The following is a 20,546-nucleotide window of genomic DNA, read 5'->3' as shown; positions in this document are numbered from 1 at the left end:
AAAGCGTGCTGATATTTTCTGAATGAGTAAAAGCTATATTTAGCTTTGAAGTGAACTCGGATGTGAGTGTGAACATTTCCACTGGGGGGAAGTAACTAGGAAGATGAAATGTTTTTATGGACCATGTTCAACTGACACTTTGTCGTCATCTCGTGATCTAGCGACGTGAACTCTGCAATATTATTTGTTTCCCTGCTGGTGGACATGTCTGATGGTTCTTATTGTGAGATTAAGCATGTTTAAAAAATTAGCCACAGCAAACAATAAAATCATTGAGGAAAGCTAAAGTTTATTTAGTACTCAGTTTGCCAATTATGTCCAAAATTAATCAATGACAAAATTTGAAAATGATAAAAGAGTTAGAGCAAAAGCAAACACAAGTTTGACACGAATAGGTTTTTCTTGAGAAAGCACACAGCTGGGCATTTAAATGATTATCTCGCTGTCTTCTCCCATAGTTGTTTGACTGTGTCTTCAACGGTACTGGGAATTCAATTGATGGATAACTTCCTCAAGGAATTTGTCAAAGGCGCAATGGGTTGTAGGGCAGAATTCAGACAAGTGGGCAGCCAGGGTGACTGCGATACAATCGGAAAACAGCTGTAAAAGTGAAAGAATAGAACATGAGGTGGTGCTATTTATTCTCAACACATTATTTTAAGTTACGTGAGTGATATATGCTCGTATTATTAGTATTTCAAGGCAAAAATTATGGACAGGGTCAAAATATTCTCAGCTGAGCTGAACACGATTCCACTTCCAGACTGTCAAGTTTTCAAGTCAATCAAACTGAATGTGCAGAGTTACTGATCTGATCCAATTCTCAACGGCCAAGGATTGAAATGGAAAAGACAAGGAATCTATTAAAGAGTTAGTTACGCACCGCAAAGTTATGAGGATCCACAAGAAGATTGGTGCCATGTTTCTTAGCAAGATCTTCCAGATGATGAGGCAGATTGTCCAAGTGGTTAGTCGCTTCCACCAGAGCATCCAGTACCAGAACCCCGTGATCTTGGACCTGCTTATCCTTGGCAGTGAATCCACTGAAATTAGTGAAGTACGACTTGGCTTGAGGATGGCACGTAAACAACCTTGAGGAACATGAAAAATAAAGGTATTAATCTATTTATTAACCCACCAATAAACAACAGCCAGGAAATACATTATCTGGAAATTCATATTCAAGTAAAAATCAACTGCAAAGAGGATCCGCGGTAAAACACACCATGATTACATTCCATTATTTTCACACCAACAATCATATTACGTCAGGAAAACTTCAATTCTATGCAGAAAACTCATAGTACACTTATTGGCTGTCTCACCATTGAAAGGTAGTACAAAGAATACATTCACAATCACAAATAATTGCTAAAAATAAATATATAAATTAATATATAAATTCAATTACCTTTCTAAGGCATCGGCACCCAACAATTTAACCTGTGGTTTTATCTTCTTTCCCAGGTTTCCGATTACCTTTTTGTTCAGATCTGAGAGCACCATTGTTCCTGAGATTGTCAGATCTCACAAACTGAGCTGTGTCTGGCTTGGTGCGCCCTGTATATATTGGAATTCTCAGAGACCTTCCCTCCGCCCCCCACTTTTCCCATTGGTTACACGCCCGTACTCATGGTCTATTGAATGAATCAATGTGAAATGATAAGGAGCAACTCCAAACAAAGAGACAACCATCTGTTTCACTTACAACTGTTAGCAAAGATATCCAGGTCCATTTCCAAAAAACCCCACCTCCGCCTCCCACACATTTCATACAAAACATTTTTGTCAAGGTTTAGATTATTGGCATATAAATTCTGTTTAAATGCACTTCACTATCCTACTTTAACCATGCTGATTTCCCAAACCATCTCCATTGTCATTGAATTTAATGTGTTCTATTGCTGCTTCAGGCTAGATCTAAGCATGAATTCACACATTCTAGCACAATGTCTTCATCCTCAGTCTTCCTGTTTCATAACTGCATAACCTCAGGAAAAACACTTTTCAAATGTTCACGTGGTTCCCAGTTGACATTGTTCTACAGCCATCCGCTCACGCTAAGGGCGATCCTCTAATTCAGCCATTTCAATGGGTCCCTTTATATATCCCCCAGCCTCCCACGGGGCAATTAATAAAACCCTGGTTTTCTCAACCCAAATGAAATAAATAGTTGATCGAGTTTATCGTGTGGTCAGTCGTACAGGAGCACAGAAGAAACAAAACTTGATTGCCTCACAGGGAAGGGAGCCCATAAACTGAGCAGAGTCCAAGGGGGCCAGATCCGGAAAAAGGTCGAGAATGGCTGCTCTAATTAATCTGCTGCACCAATTATTAATTAATTTTCTTTGATCATGTCACTGTGGTGATTGGGAAACTCATATTCTGGAAATGAGTTGAAGTCGTGAGTTAAGGGCTCAGAAATCATTCCTTTAATTTGTGGCTCTGTATATTCTCCATAAACACCTTCAATAATTCCAATACATTCCAAGGCTCTTCAATGGAGGTTAAAGTTGTACTGTTCACTGAACCTTACAGGTACTATAAGTAGGGTTCACGTAAAATATTTTAGCTTTTAGAATCTTGTTCCTCTAAAGGTAGAAAATGCAACAGTGAGAGGCAAGAAGAAAATAGATAATAAAATGTGATTATCTCATAGAGCTTAAGGATCTAACAGTAGAGGGTTCAATAGATCCTTAGGGAATTTGCAAACAACAGCAGGAAATATAAAGCCAAGGCATTTTTGACTGGGGATTGTGTAGGTCTGGGAGAACCTGGATGATGGGTGAATGGACGTAGGATGAATGAACCTGCTGAGGAAGGAATCTGGTTGAGCTCAGGTTTATAGGGGCTGTAACATGTGAGGGTCCCCAGAGAAACATTGGAATATTGGTCCAGTGGTGCAAACTTGGCTGTGCTGTGGTGATGTTCCAGGGGTTAGACTGGCACATTAAGGGATGGAACTCAGCCCACATGTTTACGGTTATAGGGTCACAAGGAAGAGTGATAGAGCCAGTGGTTTGAGATCAGTGCCATGCGAGAGGCAAAAGAATCATTTTGTTTCTTCTCATATCTCAATTGCAGCAAAATTCTGTCCACCCTTTGCTAGATATCAAATAAACAATGTGACGAATCACAGGCATTTGTCATGTTAATATAACTAGTGAATGGATGGAGCACGGTGTCGTCAAGTGTCCCGTGTCGTTGGAAACTGATGTGTTTCGGACTCTGCTGAGAAATATTTAAAACTGGTTCTTTGAAAATATCTATTTTCAGACATTTTCTTTACATTGGCCTGAAATCAATCTCAAATTTGACAAAACCAGTGACTATGTTTTGCATGAAGTAATGAGAATATCATACATAAACCTTCCTAGAAAATTAAATGTTATAATGGATGGTATTTACTCATTTCATTGACGGATTTCCATAATGCGAACATAAGAGACAGGTAGAGGATTTGACCGTTCAAACCCTTGAGGGTTGCTTATTCATTGGGTGAGAATTTGGCAGATGTGATGTAGAACTTCAACTCCCCTGTCCCGACTAATCCTCAAATTCCCCCTGATTGCACGGCAATCTAAACATCTACAAATCCCTGCCTTGAATATAGTCAACAAATCCTCAACGTTCCCCCTCCCATTCACAAGCCACCAAGAGAAGAAATCAGCCATCATTTCAACTTTATGAGGCTGATCTGTATTGTGAGATTATCCATCCTACGTCCTAGCCCTTCCACCAAGGGTTACATCTTCAATGTATTTATACTGGTGAGCTCTCATTCACCTTTCTTTTGTGTAAACGTAAGAGAATATAGGTATATTCCACTCAACCCTTCTTTAGGGTGGTACTGTTAGTATAGCAGTTAATGCAAAATGCTGTTACCAAAGCTGGACTTCGAATCCCATGCCGCCTTTAAGGAGCTTGGACATTCCCCCGTGTCTGCAAGGGTTTTACCCTGGTGCTCCAATTTCCTCCTGCCGTACAAAACGTCCAGGGTGTTGTCAATCAATTAGGTGTAATTGGGTAGCACCAGCTTGTGGACTGAAAGGATCTGTTACTGCTCTGTAGGTCTAAATGTAATAATTATTATTAAAATTAAAAATTAGTCCATTCACTAATTGCAAAGGAACATTTTACTCTGTGATACATTTTGCCCCAACACAATTATTTGTCTCTCTTATCATTTAGGAATGTAAAATTTGTATTGGAAAAATAGTCAGTGGATAGTTATTTTTATTTCCTTATCTTTAATGACTTGCAGTCACAATTGCTTATCTTTCTAAAATAGCGACAAGCTCTTTTCTAAGTATTCAAAGGTGTGGGTGAATAGCAAAGTGCAAGAAATACAAGAGATAGACAGAGCTGAGCTTATCCAGAGAACACAGCAAAGCAGTCGGGCTGTGATACCTCAAGCTCAGAACGAGTACAACAGCAGTTACTTTGTTTTCTTTCACACTTAAGAAAAATATTTGTATTGGTTTGGTAGAGAGAAATATTATGTTATAAATTGTCTACATATTTGTTACATAACTTTTATATAATTCAATATGAATCATAAGTGATTTATACATGGTCTTGTGCATAATGCTTGAATAAAATGGAAATGCCCTGTAAACCTTCACCTCATACTCTAATATCATGACATATCCATTGTTGATTTTCTAATTGAATTAATCTCTTCTGATTATAATGTAAGATTTTTTAAAAAGAAAAAGAAGGGACCCATCCCGTTCTAATCCTACCCTTCCCACTAAATACGGTCACACAGCATATAATATGCAAAGAATCGAGTCTCAGCTCCCGGACATCGGACACCCCCACCTATGTACTCCAATTGTGATAATAGGCCCCATATCGTGTCAATGTCAATCTAGTTCTCTTTAATGCTGTATCTAATCTTCTCCAAACTCAAGCGAGACATAATAACCTGTACCCATTGCATATTTTTAAATGGTCAAAAATTAACAAATATTTTAATTGGGGAAAATTCAATTTGGAATATATGTAACCTCAAAATTGTCCTCCTAAAGTAAGAAATATTTCCAATGAAATATCATGTTACAGAAAAATTAATCCATCAGCAGGTTTGCTCTAGAATGGGCATAGACTTAATGACCTTTTAATGAGTCTTTTTCAGTTACATATCAACATATGGAATATATTTGTCAAAAGCTTTTAAAATTGTTTTTGTCAAACACGAACTGCAGCAAATGGAAAATAACCTTCATTACAATAGCACAGTTTGGAAAGCTAATGCTTCATTGCTTCAACAACCGGTTCAATCCTGGTGCTGTTGGTGTGGAGTCTGCACACTATCCCTGCCGTGCTTTGAGTTGCTTTGGCTTCCTCCCTCATCCTAAAGACGTGCAGGTCTTTACGTTAATTGATCAATGTCCGTTACCCCAGGTACAGCAGTGTGGATGAGTTGATAGGAATGTGAGGGGGACTAGGATGATGGGGAAAATAAAACCAGGGATGAACCGGCACAAATTTAATGGGCTGCATGCTTTTATGTGGCATATAGGTGGACATTTAGCATTATTTAATGGGTCACTATCTCAAGGCATTTTTGAGACAATAACAAAAAAGGGACAGTTACACAAAATGCATTTAAGAAGCATTTTTGGTTGAAAATTAGTGAACAAGACAATCCTTGAACAGTTTAGGATGTAAATGTGACCAGTTTTGTGTTAACGTATACATTGCAAAATTCTCAAAGGACTTGAATTTAAAGATCCAAAGGGTCAGCGGAGGTCCCAAAGGTGGTGGAAAGTGGCTGTATCATGATGGCTGTTATTTACTGTGTCTTACTATCCATGTACAAGATTGTGAATGATACCAGCATAGTGTAGTGTTTAAAAAGGGGCAATGAGTCAGCATACAGGAGGGAGATTGAAAACTTGGCTGAATGGAGTACAAACAATAGCCTCTCACTCAATTTCACTAAGACCAAAGAGCTGATTGTAGACGTTAGGCAATGAAAACCAGCGTTGTACAATCCAGTGATTATTGGGGGATCAAAGGTGGAGAGTGTGAGCAAATTTAAATTCCTGGGGCCTCCTAATTCAGAGGACCTGCCCTGGAAAAATATGGCGATGCTACCGGAGTTGCTGAAATGGTGGCGCTGCCGCTGGTGGTGACCCAGAGAGAGCAGGGACTGGACACTCAGTACTCCCGCAGGATCCAATTGCCTAGTCTGACTGCCTGCAGCAATATTTAGGCTTTGAATAGTCTGATAACGGAGTTGATGGTAATTTTGTTTAAAATCTCACGACCGCAGGGTCTGCACCCAAGATGGTGGTGCCTATGATCGGAAGTAGCCGCGAGCACTTGCAGACTCCAGTGAATCAGAGGACTGGTGCAGGCCACCAGAATACATGGAGACCCCCCCCCCCACCTACTATCTGAGAATGAGAAGCAGGGGAGATGGCTCAAGGGTCATGTCAGGACTCTTGGTGGTTCTATCATGGCCTTTCTGTGGTGTAGTAGTGTCCTATGGTTTAATGGTTCTATTGATTAAAAGTTTTGTCATTGATTCATATGGCTTCAAATCATATGAATCAATATGCATGTCATCCTAGTACAACATTGTACATAGTAGTGTAGTCATACTAGTCGCTCAATCAAGTCTCGTGCCTCGCGGTCGCGAAAGTACCGTGTTCACTCAATCAGCAGCGGGGTCTTGGTCCCATCTATTAATATGGGCATCGCCAGTCCCAGTGCTACCTGTCAATCAATGCTCACATTTATTAAAGCGCACACAAGTCTGAGGTCTGCCTCATGCAGTAGAGCTCGGCTCATGTAGTGCCAGCATCGCTCACGAAAATATCAGGGACAACTGATTCAATTAACCCTGGACTCTCCGCCACTGCAGCGGAGTAAGTGATCGCTCCTAATTATTCATGCTGTTTAAATTTGGAATGATAGAATAGTTGCTGGAAATTGTACCCAGAGTTTGCAAATGGTCACTGTAAATGGCCGGGCGGCTGGCTGTGCTGGAACAAGCTGGGGTGTATTGCGCAGCAGAGAGCTGAACAGGCACTGGACAAACTGCCCCAAATGGAGCCCTAAGCCTGGTGATGAGGTCCCCACCAGCGGCTGGCACCAAGGCACCCCATTACTGGCCCAACCCCTCCCCTCCTCATGCACCTGTCTCCACCCAGCCACCCAGCCCATCAATTCTATTGTTCCATTGCCAAGCACACTGTATACATGCACATCCCGAGTACATGCCAGGCAGATAAATTTAGAATATGTGAGGGGAGGGAAAGCCCCCCCCCCGAGGAGTGGTGGGAGGGAGGAGGTCAGGTGGGGGTGATCTTACTAAAGCTCAGCGAAATAAATAAATGCCACAGTTGATGAAACCTGTCTTCCACCCTTTCAGTTAGTTAATATTCAACACATCAGAAATGAAGAGAAATGAAAAAAAACTTGATATAAGTACAAATCTCACGAGCTTCATAAATGGAGATTAAATCTTTCATCATAAGTTCAGTTTTGGATCGATGTTTCTTTGGAGAACATAAAGGGCCATTTCAACTTTGGGCAATGGATAAGTTAACTGACATCATGTAGGACAAGTACAACTAAATTGTCATCGAATTATCACTGAACGCAAAGTGTAACTGATTCCTGAGGTATCTTTCGATAATTATATACCATTAGCAAATGTTTTCAGTAACCTCTTTTGAGATGACAGAGCCAGGAGACGTTTTCACTGTAGATAAGAAGGCACATAAACAAAATTTTCTACATCAAGTAGAGACCCAACCCTGCACTTAAAAGAAAAGAGCCAAAGATGACTTGAAAGATTTTGTTAAATAATGTTGAGTTAGCTTAGGGGTGGTGTGTATTAGTTCACATATCTAATTGCACGTGCTTTTCCACCTATTTTCTGCCTGTTAAGAACAAATGAATTCACAATAGAGGGGCTGGTGAAGGCAGACTCAGTTTGGTTTATTCCTGCTGTTGCTTTACTCACACACTGCAGAAACTGAGACTCGCCGCCATTTTCTTCAGGCTCAGACAGTTTGATCAGAGCGGGTGGAACCTGATGCCCTCTTGTTGAAGCCATCTATCCAGAGCATTATCAGCTGTTCCAAGTATTTTGCCAAGAGCTGTTCGGCCTGGAGGAGTATCTATTTATCAGCTTAGGAAGGTAGTTAGTTTTTTTTCCCCTCCCTCCTTCAACCTTCTGTCCTATTCTCTGCACACATTCTGGTCCCTATCCTGGACAAAGTTTTCCAGGACTTGTGGGGGAGGGGGAGGAAGATTGATTACCAAAGGACTCCCGATATCATCACCAATTCTTGGGCTGCAATAAAGATCTTAAAATGAAATGCAGATTGCAAGCCTTGTAAAAAATTGATGCAAATAATCTCTTTTATCTTTAAAAAAAATTCATTTATACATTTAGAACCACAAAAAAATACACATGATTAAAAATGATACAAATCAATACATATGCCATATAAAAGAAAACACCCTGTATACCACACCCCTCTCCCCCTCTGTCCCCTACTAAAGAAAAAAAAGGGGAAAAAAGGGGACAAGAGACCCTCAACAGGAGTATCTATTACGTTAAAGTTTCTTATAGTTTACTGAGCCCTTAAAGAGAAAGGGAACATCAGAGTTTTATTTAAATATTTTGTAAATATGGGCTCCATATCTTCAAAAATATATAGTGTTTGTCTCTTAAATTGTAAATAATTTTCTCAAGTGGTATACTACAGCATGTTATCTTCCTTTAACTCCAGGAGACAAGTGGAATGCAAGAATTTACCAATTTCCTTCCACATCTAAAACATAAATCCATTTAAAAAATTTATATGGTGTTAAATATAACTGATGAATAAAATTATATTGAACAATTCTATATTTCACATTAATTGTACTTTGCATATTTTATCTACATATCCCAATCCAATCTCATTCATCTATTTGTTTATTCAAATCTATACATCATTGAGATAAATTTCTTTGTCTCCATTACATAACAATAATTTCATAACCTGATAATAAGAAAATCTGATATTTTCAGGAATCTTGAACTTCTCCTTCATTCTGTTAAAAGAAATAAAATTTCCTGCTTCAAATAATCTTCTATCTTCTTAATTCCCAGATACTGCCAAATCTTTAATAATTTATTTCCCAAGGAAAGTGGAATCAATCTATCCTTGAATAATAGTGTTTTTCTAGACAATAAATCTTCTCCCCCAATGTTTTTATCAACCTTATTCCAAAGCTCAATTAAATGCTTCAATATGGGATTTTTTTCTATTCACTGTTAACAACCTTGAATTCCATTTATAAATAAATTGTTGTGGGTTTGGTTCCCCTATTTTACTATATTCTATATACACTCAAATTAGGGAGATGCAAACCTCCGAATCATAATTCCACTCCAATTTATCCAAATAAACTCTTTACATCTTTCCTTTCCATAAAAATTTCTTAACGCATACATTTAATTCTTTAAAGAATTTTTGAGGAATTGCTAAGGAATCGATTGAAAAAGATATTGTATTCTAGGAAAAACATTCATCTTAATGCAATTTACTCTACCTATTAAACTAATAGGAACATATTCCATCTTTTCAAATCTTCTATTATTCTTTTTTAATAATGGAAAATAATTTAATTTAAATAATTTTTTTAAATTCTGTTTCGACTCGACTACCTTAGTATTTTATTCCCTATATAACCATATAAAAATTACAGTATGGAAACAGGCCATATCGGCCCTTCTAGTCTGCACCATTCTAAGTGAAACTCCACTAGTTCCACCTACCTGCTTCCTGCCCATAACCCTCCAACCCCCTAACATCCATGTACCCATCCAACTTTCTCTTAAATGAAAAAATTGACCCTGCTGCAACCACCTCTTGTAGTCATTGTACAGGTTGTCCCACTCCTGATACTGTAACTCCCCCCCCTCCAGGATCCTAATAAAGGTGGTATTGCCCAATCCTCTCTCTCAGTACTGCCTTAGAATCAGACCAACAGCATATAAGATATGACTGTAAGTTTATAGTGATTAAAGCCGATTAATCTTGACTTCTGGCCTATCAGGTCTCATTGATAGTGCTACAATTTAATCACTATACCTAAATGCCATGGACAAGGATACTTGAGCAGAAAAGATGGACACTGACTCCAAGGATCCAGAGGCCTCTGTAAAATTCGATCATGGCGCCGTCACAACATTTTGGAAAAGGTTGATAAGAGAGATGGCACAGGTCGGCCACTGTGTCTTCTGGATGATTAGACTTAATCAGCCACTATGGGGCTCCTGCAGAAGCAGTATCTGGCTCTGAAGTATGTGATCTATGCCAGATACCTCTTGGGCAACAGTCAACAATCACCTTGTGAGTCGAATATATTCAAGCCTCGTTGGAGCTGGGGAGAGCATATGGCTGCACTGACATTGCAGCCACTGTCTACCAGGAGGAAGTGATCAGGGTGACCGGCCTCAGGTCTGATCATATAAGGTAAAGGCTCCTGGAGAAGGGCAATCGGACCCTGTAGAATGTGACTGATCTCTCTAAGGCACTAGAGACGGCCCTAATAGAACACAGAAGTTTACTCCACCAGGAGTGGAGATGCCACATGGGGAGTTTGGGGACTGCTATCTTGGGATGCAGGGTCCAAAAATGCAGCTGCTATCGTCAAGCACCCAAAATGTGCTGCCAGACAAAGCACCCACGGAAGAACTGCTCTGCTAGAAGCGTGACCTTTTCCAGCTGTGGAAGAAAAGGACATTACGCACTGGTATGTAGGTCCAGTCCTTCACCTTGCGTATGAATAGCGACTGTCGCCATCTTGGACCACATCACTTGTGGCCCCACTTCTGGTCATGGAAAACAGCATGGCAGGGGCTTGAGCACCACGGCCAGGGTTAACATCACTTCCGGTGGAAACCATGTGCGAACCTTGAGGGCTGATGTGCACATACAGTAGAAGTGAGTCAGACAATGAACATCCATCCTTCTGGATCAGAGCAATTAGCAAAGTCTACCATGAACACTGAGGTAAACAGCTGCATTGCGAACTGCTTGTTCGACACGGGAGGCACCGAAAGCTTCATACACCCGGGCACTGTACAACACTGCTCCCTCACAGTGATCCCAGCCAAGTGTAAAATCTCACTGGCCTCCAAGTCATATTCGACCAAAATCGGAGGGGCCTGCACAGTAACACTAACCGTGGGTGGAACCAATTACAAGAATTTTAAATTGCTCGTGATGCCACGACTCTGCACTAGTCATACTGGGGCTTGACTTTCAATGTAAATTTAAAAGTGTTCTGTTATGACAAAACCCCCCCCTCCCCAACCACTGTCCATAATAACCAACTTTTAAACCACCTGCCCGACCTCCCCGAACACAGCTAATCATTGACCCGACCACCACCCACTGCTCATGACCTGGGTTCTGCCCACCCTCCAGGTCCCATTGCCACCCCTGTTCGAAAACTTCACCCCTGACTGTAAGTCAGTGGCAGCTAAAGAGCAGGGGATAGTCACCAGGACAGACCCTTTATCAAAGCTGAGGTTAAGCAACACCTGGCAGAGGGCATCTTAGAGCCCAGCACCAGCCCTTGGAGAGCCAGGAGGTGGTGGTGAACAGTGAAGAGAAGCAGAGGATGGTCATAGACTACAGTCAGATCATCAACCAGTTTACCCTCTTGGACACCTACCCCCTCCCCCGCATAGCCGACGTGGTGAATGATATTGCCCAATACCGGGTCTTCTCACCATTGACCTCAAGTCGGCCCATCACCAGTTCCTGATTGTCTGGAGAACAGCCCATACACGGCATTTGAGGTAGACAACAGCCTCTACCATCCCCTCAGGATCCCCATTGGAGTCACGGAGTTTCGGTATTCCAGAGAGAAATGGACCAAATGGTGGATGACCATCAATTGGCAGCCATGCTCCCCTACCTGGACATGTGACCACCTGTGGTCATTACCTGCAGGATCATAACACTAACCTACAGAAATTCCTCCAGACAGCAAAAGCCCTAAATCTCATGCATAAACAAAAAAAATGCATGTTCCGTACTACACCTCTGGCTATACTAGGAAGTGTGGTGGAGAATAGAGACATTGGGCCAGACCCTGAGCATATGCAACCCCTGCTGGAGCTCCCACTTCCCCATAACCTCAAGGTCCTGAAAAAGTGCCTAGGGTTCTTTTCATACTTGCATAATGGGTCCCAAATTATGCAAACAAAGCCCAGCCCCTGGTAAAAACTATTATTTTTTTCCTCTGTCGGCATAAGCCCAAGCAGCCTTCAGTCACATCAAAGGCAACATTGTCAAGGACGCATACTGTAGATGAATCCATCCCATTCAAGGTGGAGAGCGAAGTGTCCGACTTCGCCCTGGCTGCCGCACTGCACCAGTTGGGCAGGCCAGTGACATTTTTCTCCCGTACCCTCCAGAGCCCCAAATTCCAGCACGGTCCAGGCCATGGTGCAAGCTATGCGCCACTGGGGGCATTTCCTAGCCAGCAAACCATTCACCTTGCTGACTGACCAATGTGCAGTCGCATTTATATTTAACAACAAACAGCGGGAAAATATTAAGAACGTCATGATCCTGATGTGGAGAATTGAGCTGTTGTGGCAACTGGAATCGCAGTGGACAACCACGAAATAACAACACAAGTGAATCAAATGGATTTACTCTCCATCACCCGCGCAACCTTTTAAAAATCAGAGTCACGCGCTCGACGCGCGCTGACATCATCATGCACTGAAGTCACATGGAAGGTTCGATGCCTCCTGGGAGTTGTAAAATACTCCTTTGTAATATATCAACGGGTCACCCAAGCCCAGATGTTCCGGCCCCTCCCCCAGAACCAGCAGAAACGTTTGTCTGTCTTTAAGAGGTCAACCTCTGCAAAAGACTGTTGGCTGTTTCAATGGGGAAGACTTGTCCACATGAGCTGGTTTAAGCCTGTCATAGTGAAAGACTGTGCTTTCCTTTCAATGTCCACCTAGTTTGTCTGAGTACCAAAACGCTATAATACCAAAACCAGACTCCCAGGAACTGAGGAACGTCTGAGCACAAGTGTCTGTAGTACCATCTACCATAGGCACGGCCTCAGACCACCTAAACCTGCCTATTACTGTAAAAAGATAACGGTATCCTCTTGAAACAGGAAGCGGGCCAACAATGTCCACGTGGACATGAACAAAATGCTGAGTAACTGCCGGGAAGGACTGCAGCAGTGCCTTAGTGCCACTAAACCTTTGCTTTCTGGGAGGCAGTGCAGGACCTCGCCATTGTGAGACGTCATTTTTAAGACCGTGCCACATGTCGGACACCAAATAAACGATCAATCTAATCGATGGATGTGACAGACCATGCACAGAGTCGAATACTTGATGTTTCCTTGATGCCAGAACTACTGGGAATGGTTGTCCCATTGATATATTGCAGAGGAGTAGTTTGCCATTAACTCCAAACTGGACAACTATCAATTGTAGGTTTGTGATTGTAGTCTGATAAGCATTCATCTCATGTTCATGTTCTTAGGCCGCGGCCAAAGCTGTGTAGTCAATACCTCGATCTATATAATAAACCTAGAGTGGAGCAGAGCGGGAAAATGCATCAGCTACTACATTGTCTTTTTATGAAAATGTGCAGTAATTTTGTGGAGGATTGTGAAATGAATGATAATTGCCATTGTTGTCAAGCTGACCAGGGCTCTGCGACCTTGGAAAATGTAAATGTTAAGAGCTTATGGTGTACATAGTAAAATCTCTGTCCTCCAAAAAATAACAGAAGTGTCGAATAAACAAGTAAATGGCCAAAAGCTCCTTATCAAAATCACTGTAGTTCTTCTCTGCTTCATGAAGATGGTGGCTGAAGAACGCTAACAGTTTCCTTTGCCCGTTGACATACTGATGAAGTCCACCTCCTACGGCCATACTGGAAGTGTCGTAGAAAGGGTGGTGGCTGCATTGAAAACTGGGTACCTATGCATAGTGGCATGAGTCAGCACATCTTTTGTCTTCAAGAAGGTACTGTTTCTCCTGTCCAATGGATAGTTCTGGCATTTCCGGACTGTAAATCAAAAAGAGACTTCATGATATGAGCTGATCCCAGAAGAAACCGATGGTAAAAATTTACCATTCCAAAGAATTTTTGCAGGTTTTTAACCATAGCAGGTCTTGAGTATTTGGTAATGGCTTCAACTTTGGATGGCAGCGGGGTCACGCCTTCTGGAGTAATCCTTTGCCCCACGAAATCGATAATTTCTTGTCCAAAAACATATTTATCTGGATTGTTGGTCAGTCCAAACTCTTAAAGATGAATAAAAAGTGTACAAAGATGTTCCAAATGATCTTCCAAATGTCATTGAGGTAAATGAAGATATTGGTCATAACATAACCTAAAGCATCTATCACCCGTTGAAATGATTGAGCGGCATTCTTTAATCCGAATGGCATTCGTAAAAATTCAAACAACTCAAATGGTGTAATTATTGCTGTTTTTGGAATGTCTTCTGGCTCTACTGGTACTTGGTGACAGCCACGCACCAAGTCTATTTTGGAGAAGATCTTTGCTCCAGCATTGTTAAGCCGCCTGTAGTCATCACAAAGTCACCAACCACCATTGTGTTCTGGGGCCATATTTAATGGAGATGACCAGGGACTGTCAGACCTATGGATTATACCTAATTCCTCCATCTTAGCAAACTCTTCCTTAGCTAAGCACAGCTTGTCTAGAGGCAAGTGGTGCACTTTAGCATGGATAGGAGGGCCCTTAGTACAAATTCGGTGAGTTACACCATGCTTTGCAGTGGAGGCAGAAAATTGTAGAGTAGTAATCTCAGGGAAATCTTCGCAGCTTGGAGAATTCATCCACTGGTGCAGAGCAGGGGTATAGGTGTCTGCCAGAGGAATAGTCTGAAAAGTAGTCCCATCTATTAGCTGACGCCCTTTTAAGTCAATGAGGAATGAATGAGCCCAAAGAAAATCTGCACCAAGCAAAGGTCGGGATACTGCTGCTATAATGAATGGCCAAGTTTAGAGATGATTCTCGAACTTGACATTCATCTTCCTGGCGCCAAGGGTCGGAATGTTGGAACTGTTAACAGCTCGTAGTTGCAGGTCCGGGGTACGAAGGTGTGTGTCAAAGCCGGTGGGTGGAAATACACTAACTTCTGAACCCATGTCCACCAGAAAATTTTGCTGGGTCAGCTGGTCCCATATGTACAGTAGGCTCGCTGGTTTCTTGCCAACCACTGGAGAAATCTGGCAGTTGGCCTGGGTGTTTCCCGTAAAAAGGCAGGGAGGAAGGCACTTGCGGGCATTTACTCCCCAACGCCTGCAGTAATAACACAAAGTTGAGGTGTCCACAGGCAGCTTGCCCATTTTGGGGCATTGCCTGCTTGTAGGGAGTGATGTGCTAAGAGCACTAGAGTGTGACATGGGGTCAATATTGGATGGGTTCATTACACAGACTTGTCTTTCCTCGCTGTCCTTTTTAGCCAGCCATAGAACGTCTGCCTCCACTGGTACAGCCCTTGAGTCTTCAAATGAACACTTTGATAACAAGAGCCTAATATCATCTGGCATTCGCTCTAAAAAGAGCTGTTCAAATAACATATTGGGCCTTTCGCCAACTGCCAGGAACAGCATTTCATCCATTAGTTCTGAAGGGGCGTGATCTCCCAACCCATCAAGATGTAGTAGTTTGGCTGCCCTTTCCCTATGGAACACATCAAACACATGTAATAAAAGTGCTTTTAAAATGTCGTACTTGCTGGTACATGATGGGTCCTATAGGAAGTCACCGGCCCTCATAGTGACAGCACTTACCAGTTGGTAATAACGAGTAGTGTCCAACTTGACTTGGCGAAGGTGAAATTGTGCTTCAGGCTGTTGGAACCACAGTCGTCCAGCTGCCCAGAAAGGTGGCAGAATCCATGTTTGTCCAAAAATACATTTTTGGACTCATCAGGGTTACTAATTGTAGCCACTGAAATTGCAGTGGAGATGATGAAATAACCACACAAGATGTTTTTAGAGGGAATCAAACAGATTTACTCTTCATCACCCGTGCAACCCTTTAAAAACCAGAATCACGTGCTCGACATGTGCGGACGTCACATGGCTGGTTCGATGCCTCCTGGGAGTTGTAGTGCCACCATAGTGCTGCTACATGCCCACCTACAACTACAAGATCTTGTACTGGCCCGGGAAATTCAATGAACCTCCCGATGCCCTATCCCAGAGCACCTACACCTATGCGCAAGCAGATCACCTCCAAGCCCTACACAACACCATCTGCCACCCTGGGATCACTAGGCTCCATCACTTTGTGAGAGCCCGCAACCTCCTGTACTTGGTTGAGGTAATCAGGGAACTGACCTACAGCTGCCCGGTCTGCATGGAATGCAAGCCACACTTTCACCGGCCAGAGAAAGCTCACCTCATCAAGGCCAACTGCCCATTCGTTCATCTAAATATGGACTTCAAGGTACCCATCTCCTCCACGAACTGAACGTGTATTTTGTCATCATTGTTAATGAATACTCACAATTCCCATTCGTCATCCCCTGCCCAGATATGACTACAGTCACTATGATTAAGACCCTGCGTAACCTCTTCACTCTCTTCGGATACCCGAGTTACATTCACTGTGACTGGGGGTCCTCATTTATGAGTGAACAGTTGCACCAATACCTGTTGGCCAAAGCCACAGCCACAGGTAGGACAGCCAGTTATAACCCCTGAGGAAATGGCCAGGTGGAAAGGGAGAACAGCACCATTTGGAGGGCAGTCCTCCTGGCACAAGTCAAAAGAGCTGCCCATCTCCAAATGGCAAGAGGTCCTACCAGAGGTGCTCCATACCACCAGGTCCCTCCTCTTTATGGCAACAAATGTGACCCCGCATGAAAAATTATTCCCCTTCCCCAGGAGGTCGGCGTCAGGAACAACACTTCTGGTCTGGCTGACAACCTCCGGACCTGTGCTACTCCAGAGACACACCAGAACCCACAAAGCAGACCCTCTGGTCGAGAAGGTTCACCTTTTCCATGGGAACCCCCAGTATGTCTATGTGAAGTACCAGGACCTGGCTTATGCAGGGGCCCCCACAACTGAGACAGTTGCTGAACTAACCATGGTCCATTGACCAATACCGCTCCCCTTCTTCATGACTAGCAGAGACACAGCCAAGGATCCTACCCCACTATCACCGCAAGCTGCGCCACCCCAACCCCATCCCATGCCCCCCTCCAAACCAGCCCCAACTGATTCTGTTCAAGCCATCCGAATCACAGCCTGAACACAGAGTACTTCCCAGTAGCCTACAACAGTTCCACAGCCATCACTGTGATGGTCAGTTCGATGGATGAAACAACCGGATAGATTCAACCTACAAATAGACTCTGAATGGACTCTGAATGGACTCTGAATTGACTCTGGCACTTCACTCCACTGGACTTTGTTTCAAAAGAAGGAGTGAATGTGGTGGAACACTTTATTGCAGTCATCATACTGGTTGGCCTGCCCCGATATTGTAACTCCTCCCCCTCCAGGATCCCTAATGAAGGTTGTATCACCCAATCCCCCTCCCTCAGTGCTGCCTTTTCCCAATTAATTTTATAACTGGATACTTCTCCGTATTCTTTTAATCTAAATGTAAGTTGTCACAACGAGTTTAACGGATATGTTAAATAAATCAAAATATCATCCACAACCAAACTTATTTTGTGTTCTTCCTGATTCACTTTAATACCTTTTATCTTTAAATCCTGTCTTATTAATTCAGCAATTGCTAAAACAAAGCAGTGGACAACCTCATCTACTTGATCTAGTCCATTGAAAAGTTGTTGACATTTGACCATTAGTCACTATTTTTTGCAGTAGGGTTCTTATATATTATTTCAATCCAATCAATAAATATTCACCCTATCCCAAATTTTTACAAAGCGTTAAAAAGAAAATCCCGTTCTAATCTATCAAATACTTTTTCTGTATCTAAACCTGCTGCAATACTCATATCACCCCTTTTTTGAACTAAATATATTAAACTAATTTATTTTGCCCCGTAATCTGCAGATTTCATATTTTTCACAAATCCAGTTTGATCCATATGTATTAATTTCAGTAAATATTTCATCAATTTATTTTATCAATAAATTTAATATTTCCTCACACTCTAGCTAATATCTTATAATCAGCATTTAATAATGAAATTGGTCTATATGAAGCTGGTTTCAATGGATCTTTCTTAGATATTACAGTAATAATTGCTGTTGAAAAGGAATCTGGCAGAGAAGGTGCTTGATTTAATACCTCCATAAATGAAAGAATTTTTAATTTTTTTATAAAATGTTACAGGAAACCTGTCTTTCCTGGCAACTTGCTACTTTGTAATGAATTCATTGCCTCAATTATCTCCTTCGCTGTAAAAGGAGAATTCAAATAATTCTGCTTCTGAGCATTAAAGCAAGGTAAATCTACTTGAGATAAAAGTTTATTTATCTTATTTTCATCCTCATTTGATTCTGATTGATGTAATTGAGAATAAAATTCCTTAAAAGAATCATTTATTTCTTGTGGTTTATATACAATAGTCCTAGAATGTTTTTTTTTAAACTGCATTAATTGTTCTAGATATCTGTTCTGATTTCAATTGCCAAGCTACAACTTTTGTGAGCTCTTTCTCCTAATTCATAATATTTCTGCTTTGTTTGTTGAACTAACTTTTCAGTTCTCTGTGTCTGAATAGTATTCGCTGCGATAATTTTAGTAAATATTGCATGGTGCCGGCAGAAAAGGTCAACTTCAACATGTTTGCTCTTTTCTGGCAGAAAGACCTGAATACTTCTCTAATTTTTTTTTTAATGGCTGCAGATGCTTGAAATTTGAAATTTAAAAAACTGAAAATACTAGAAAATGTCCACATCAGGTATTTTCTGTGGAAAGATAAACGATCAAGATTTTGTTCTGAAACCCTTCAACAAGACAGAAAATGTTGCCTGCTTCTTTGTACTGATGCAGCCAGGCTTGCTGAGTATTTGGAAAAGTTTTTACATGAATATTTTAGCGCCTGATATCCTGGAATCATGACTATTTCCCCGAGGCTATCAGCGAGTGAATAACATGCAGGGATAATTTTTTAAATAGTTTCCTTATGGTCACTTTTCTCAGTAGTTCTGAATGCTAATTCACTGCCTTCCTGTCCTTATATATAAGCAATTTATCTCATGAACACTGAGCAATTATAAATGGAAAATACGAATGCTACATGTTCTGTAGCTTATGAATGTTACCAGTTAAATTTGGGCACTAAAATATAAAACAAAATTAGATTGTTAACATTTATTACAAGTCTAACTTGAAGGAAAATAAGATATCTCTTCAGAACACTTGGGTCACAGAAAAGTTTATATTATCCAAAGTCCTCAAGTCTTTGGTGTTGCTGCTAAGATATAGATTCAAAAGGTGTGGTGCATTCGCTATCACATTTACTTGCCGTAAATAAATCTCATAATCTTGGTCAATCATGTACCCACCACATATGGTGTGATTCAGCAACTTTTCCTGCTGAATCACTGGGCCCAGCAAGATAATGTGCATCTTTTCAAGAAGTTCTGTTTCTTGTCAGCTTTGAGGCCATGTACGTACAATTTATCGTTAAAACCATGTCTCATTTGATGAACATCTGTGTGTACATGATCAGAGAGAATTCATTTATCAGTAATATCCACACTGTGCATTTGAGCAGCATGTTTCAATACTTAAAAACTATCTTAACTTTAATTAAATCTTGTAAGAAATTCATGCTTAGAAATTGGATTGCATTTCAGAGTTATATTTTGAACACAATGCAATAAAAAATATTTTAATATAGAGTAAGTTGTGTTTTGTGCCCAGTTCCAGGGCAGACATGAAATTGTACCTGACATTTCTGGTCAGGATCCATGCTAGTTTAAGGAAAAAAACAAGACATTTGCTGAGAAATTGTTCCACCAGGCATGGATTCAGGAAGGGAAGGTCATGTTTGACAAAGTGTTCAATAAAGTGCCACATAAGAGATGAGGGTGATGGATAAGCATTGATAGAGGACTGGATGACAAATAGAAGGCAGAGAGTTGGGTTAAATAGATTTTTCTCTAGTTGGCAATCAATGATGAGCAGAGTGCCACCGGGGGCAGTGCTGGGCCCTATGTACATTAACAATCTAGAAGAGGGGACCAAGTGTAATGTTCAGTACGGAACTTTGCCAAAGACGCTAAATTGAGTGAAAAGCAAATTGTCCAGAGGATGCAGAGAGATATAGACAGGCTGAGTGAGTGGGCAAGGATCTGACAGATGGAGTACAATGTCGGTAAATACGAGGTCATCCAGGTTAAAGAGAAAGTCGGCAGATCAGATTATTATTTAAATTATAAATGATTGTGGCAGGCTGTTGTGCAGCGGGGCTTTGGGGTGCTTGAGTAGGAATCGCAGAATGTCAGTTGACAGGTTCAATAGGTAATCAAGATGACAAAAGGGATGTTGACTTTCATTGCTA

General features: G+C 41.4%; 1 protein-coding gene across 1 annotated transcript; it reads right to left on the bottom strand.

The window, feature by feature from the left end:
* Window positions 1-269: 269 nt before the first annotated feature.
* LOC138747479 (hemoglobin subunit alpha-1-like) lies at window positions 270-1,553 on the bottom strand. Its single transcript, XM_069906731.1, has 3 exons — window positions 1,412-1,553; window positions 884-1,091; window positions 270-600 (listed from the first exon to the last, which is right to left on the bottom strand). The coding sequence occupies exons 1-3, from the start codon at window positions 1,504-1,506 to the stop codon at window positions 475-477; spliced, it is 429 nt and encodes a 142-aa protein (XP_069762832.1). The 5' UTR covers window positions 1,507-1,553; the 3' UTR covers window positions 270-474.
* Between the last annotated feature and the right edge of the window lie 18,993 nt (window positions 1,554-20,546).

Source organism: Narcine bancroftii, chromosome 12 (genome assembly GCF_036971445.1).
Source record: "Narcine bancroftii isolate sNarBan1 chromosome 12, sNarBan1.hap1, whole genome shotgun sequence".
NCBI classification, from domain to species: domain Eukaryota; kingdom Metazoa; phylum Chordata; class Chondrichthyes; order Torpediniformes; family Narcinidae; genus Narcine; species Narcine bancroftii.
The sequence above is the reverse complement of the archived record's forward strand: the minus strand, read 5'-3'. Positions and strand labels throughout refer to the sequence as shown.

Coding starts and splice junctions, on each gene's coding strand:
- LOC138747479 (XM_069906731.1), bottom strand. CDS start 1,506: ATGGTGCTCTCAGATCTGAACAAAAAGGTAATCGGAAACCTGGGAAAG. Junction 1,092..1,411: donor GGTGCCGATGCCTTAGAAAG/GTAATTGAATTT, acceptor ATGTTCCTCAAG/GTTGTTTACGTGCCATCCTC. Junction 601..883: donor TGGATCCTCATAACTTTGCG/GTGCGTAACTAA, acceptor TCACTTTTACAG/CTGTTTTCCGATTGTATCGC.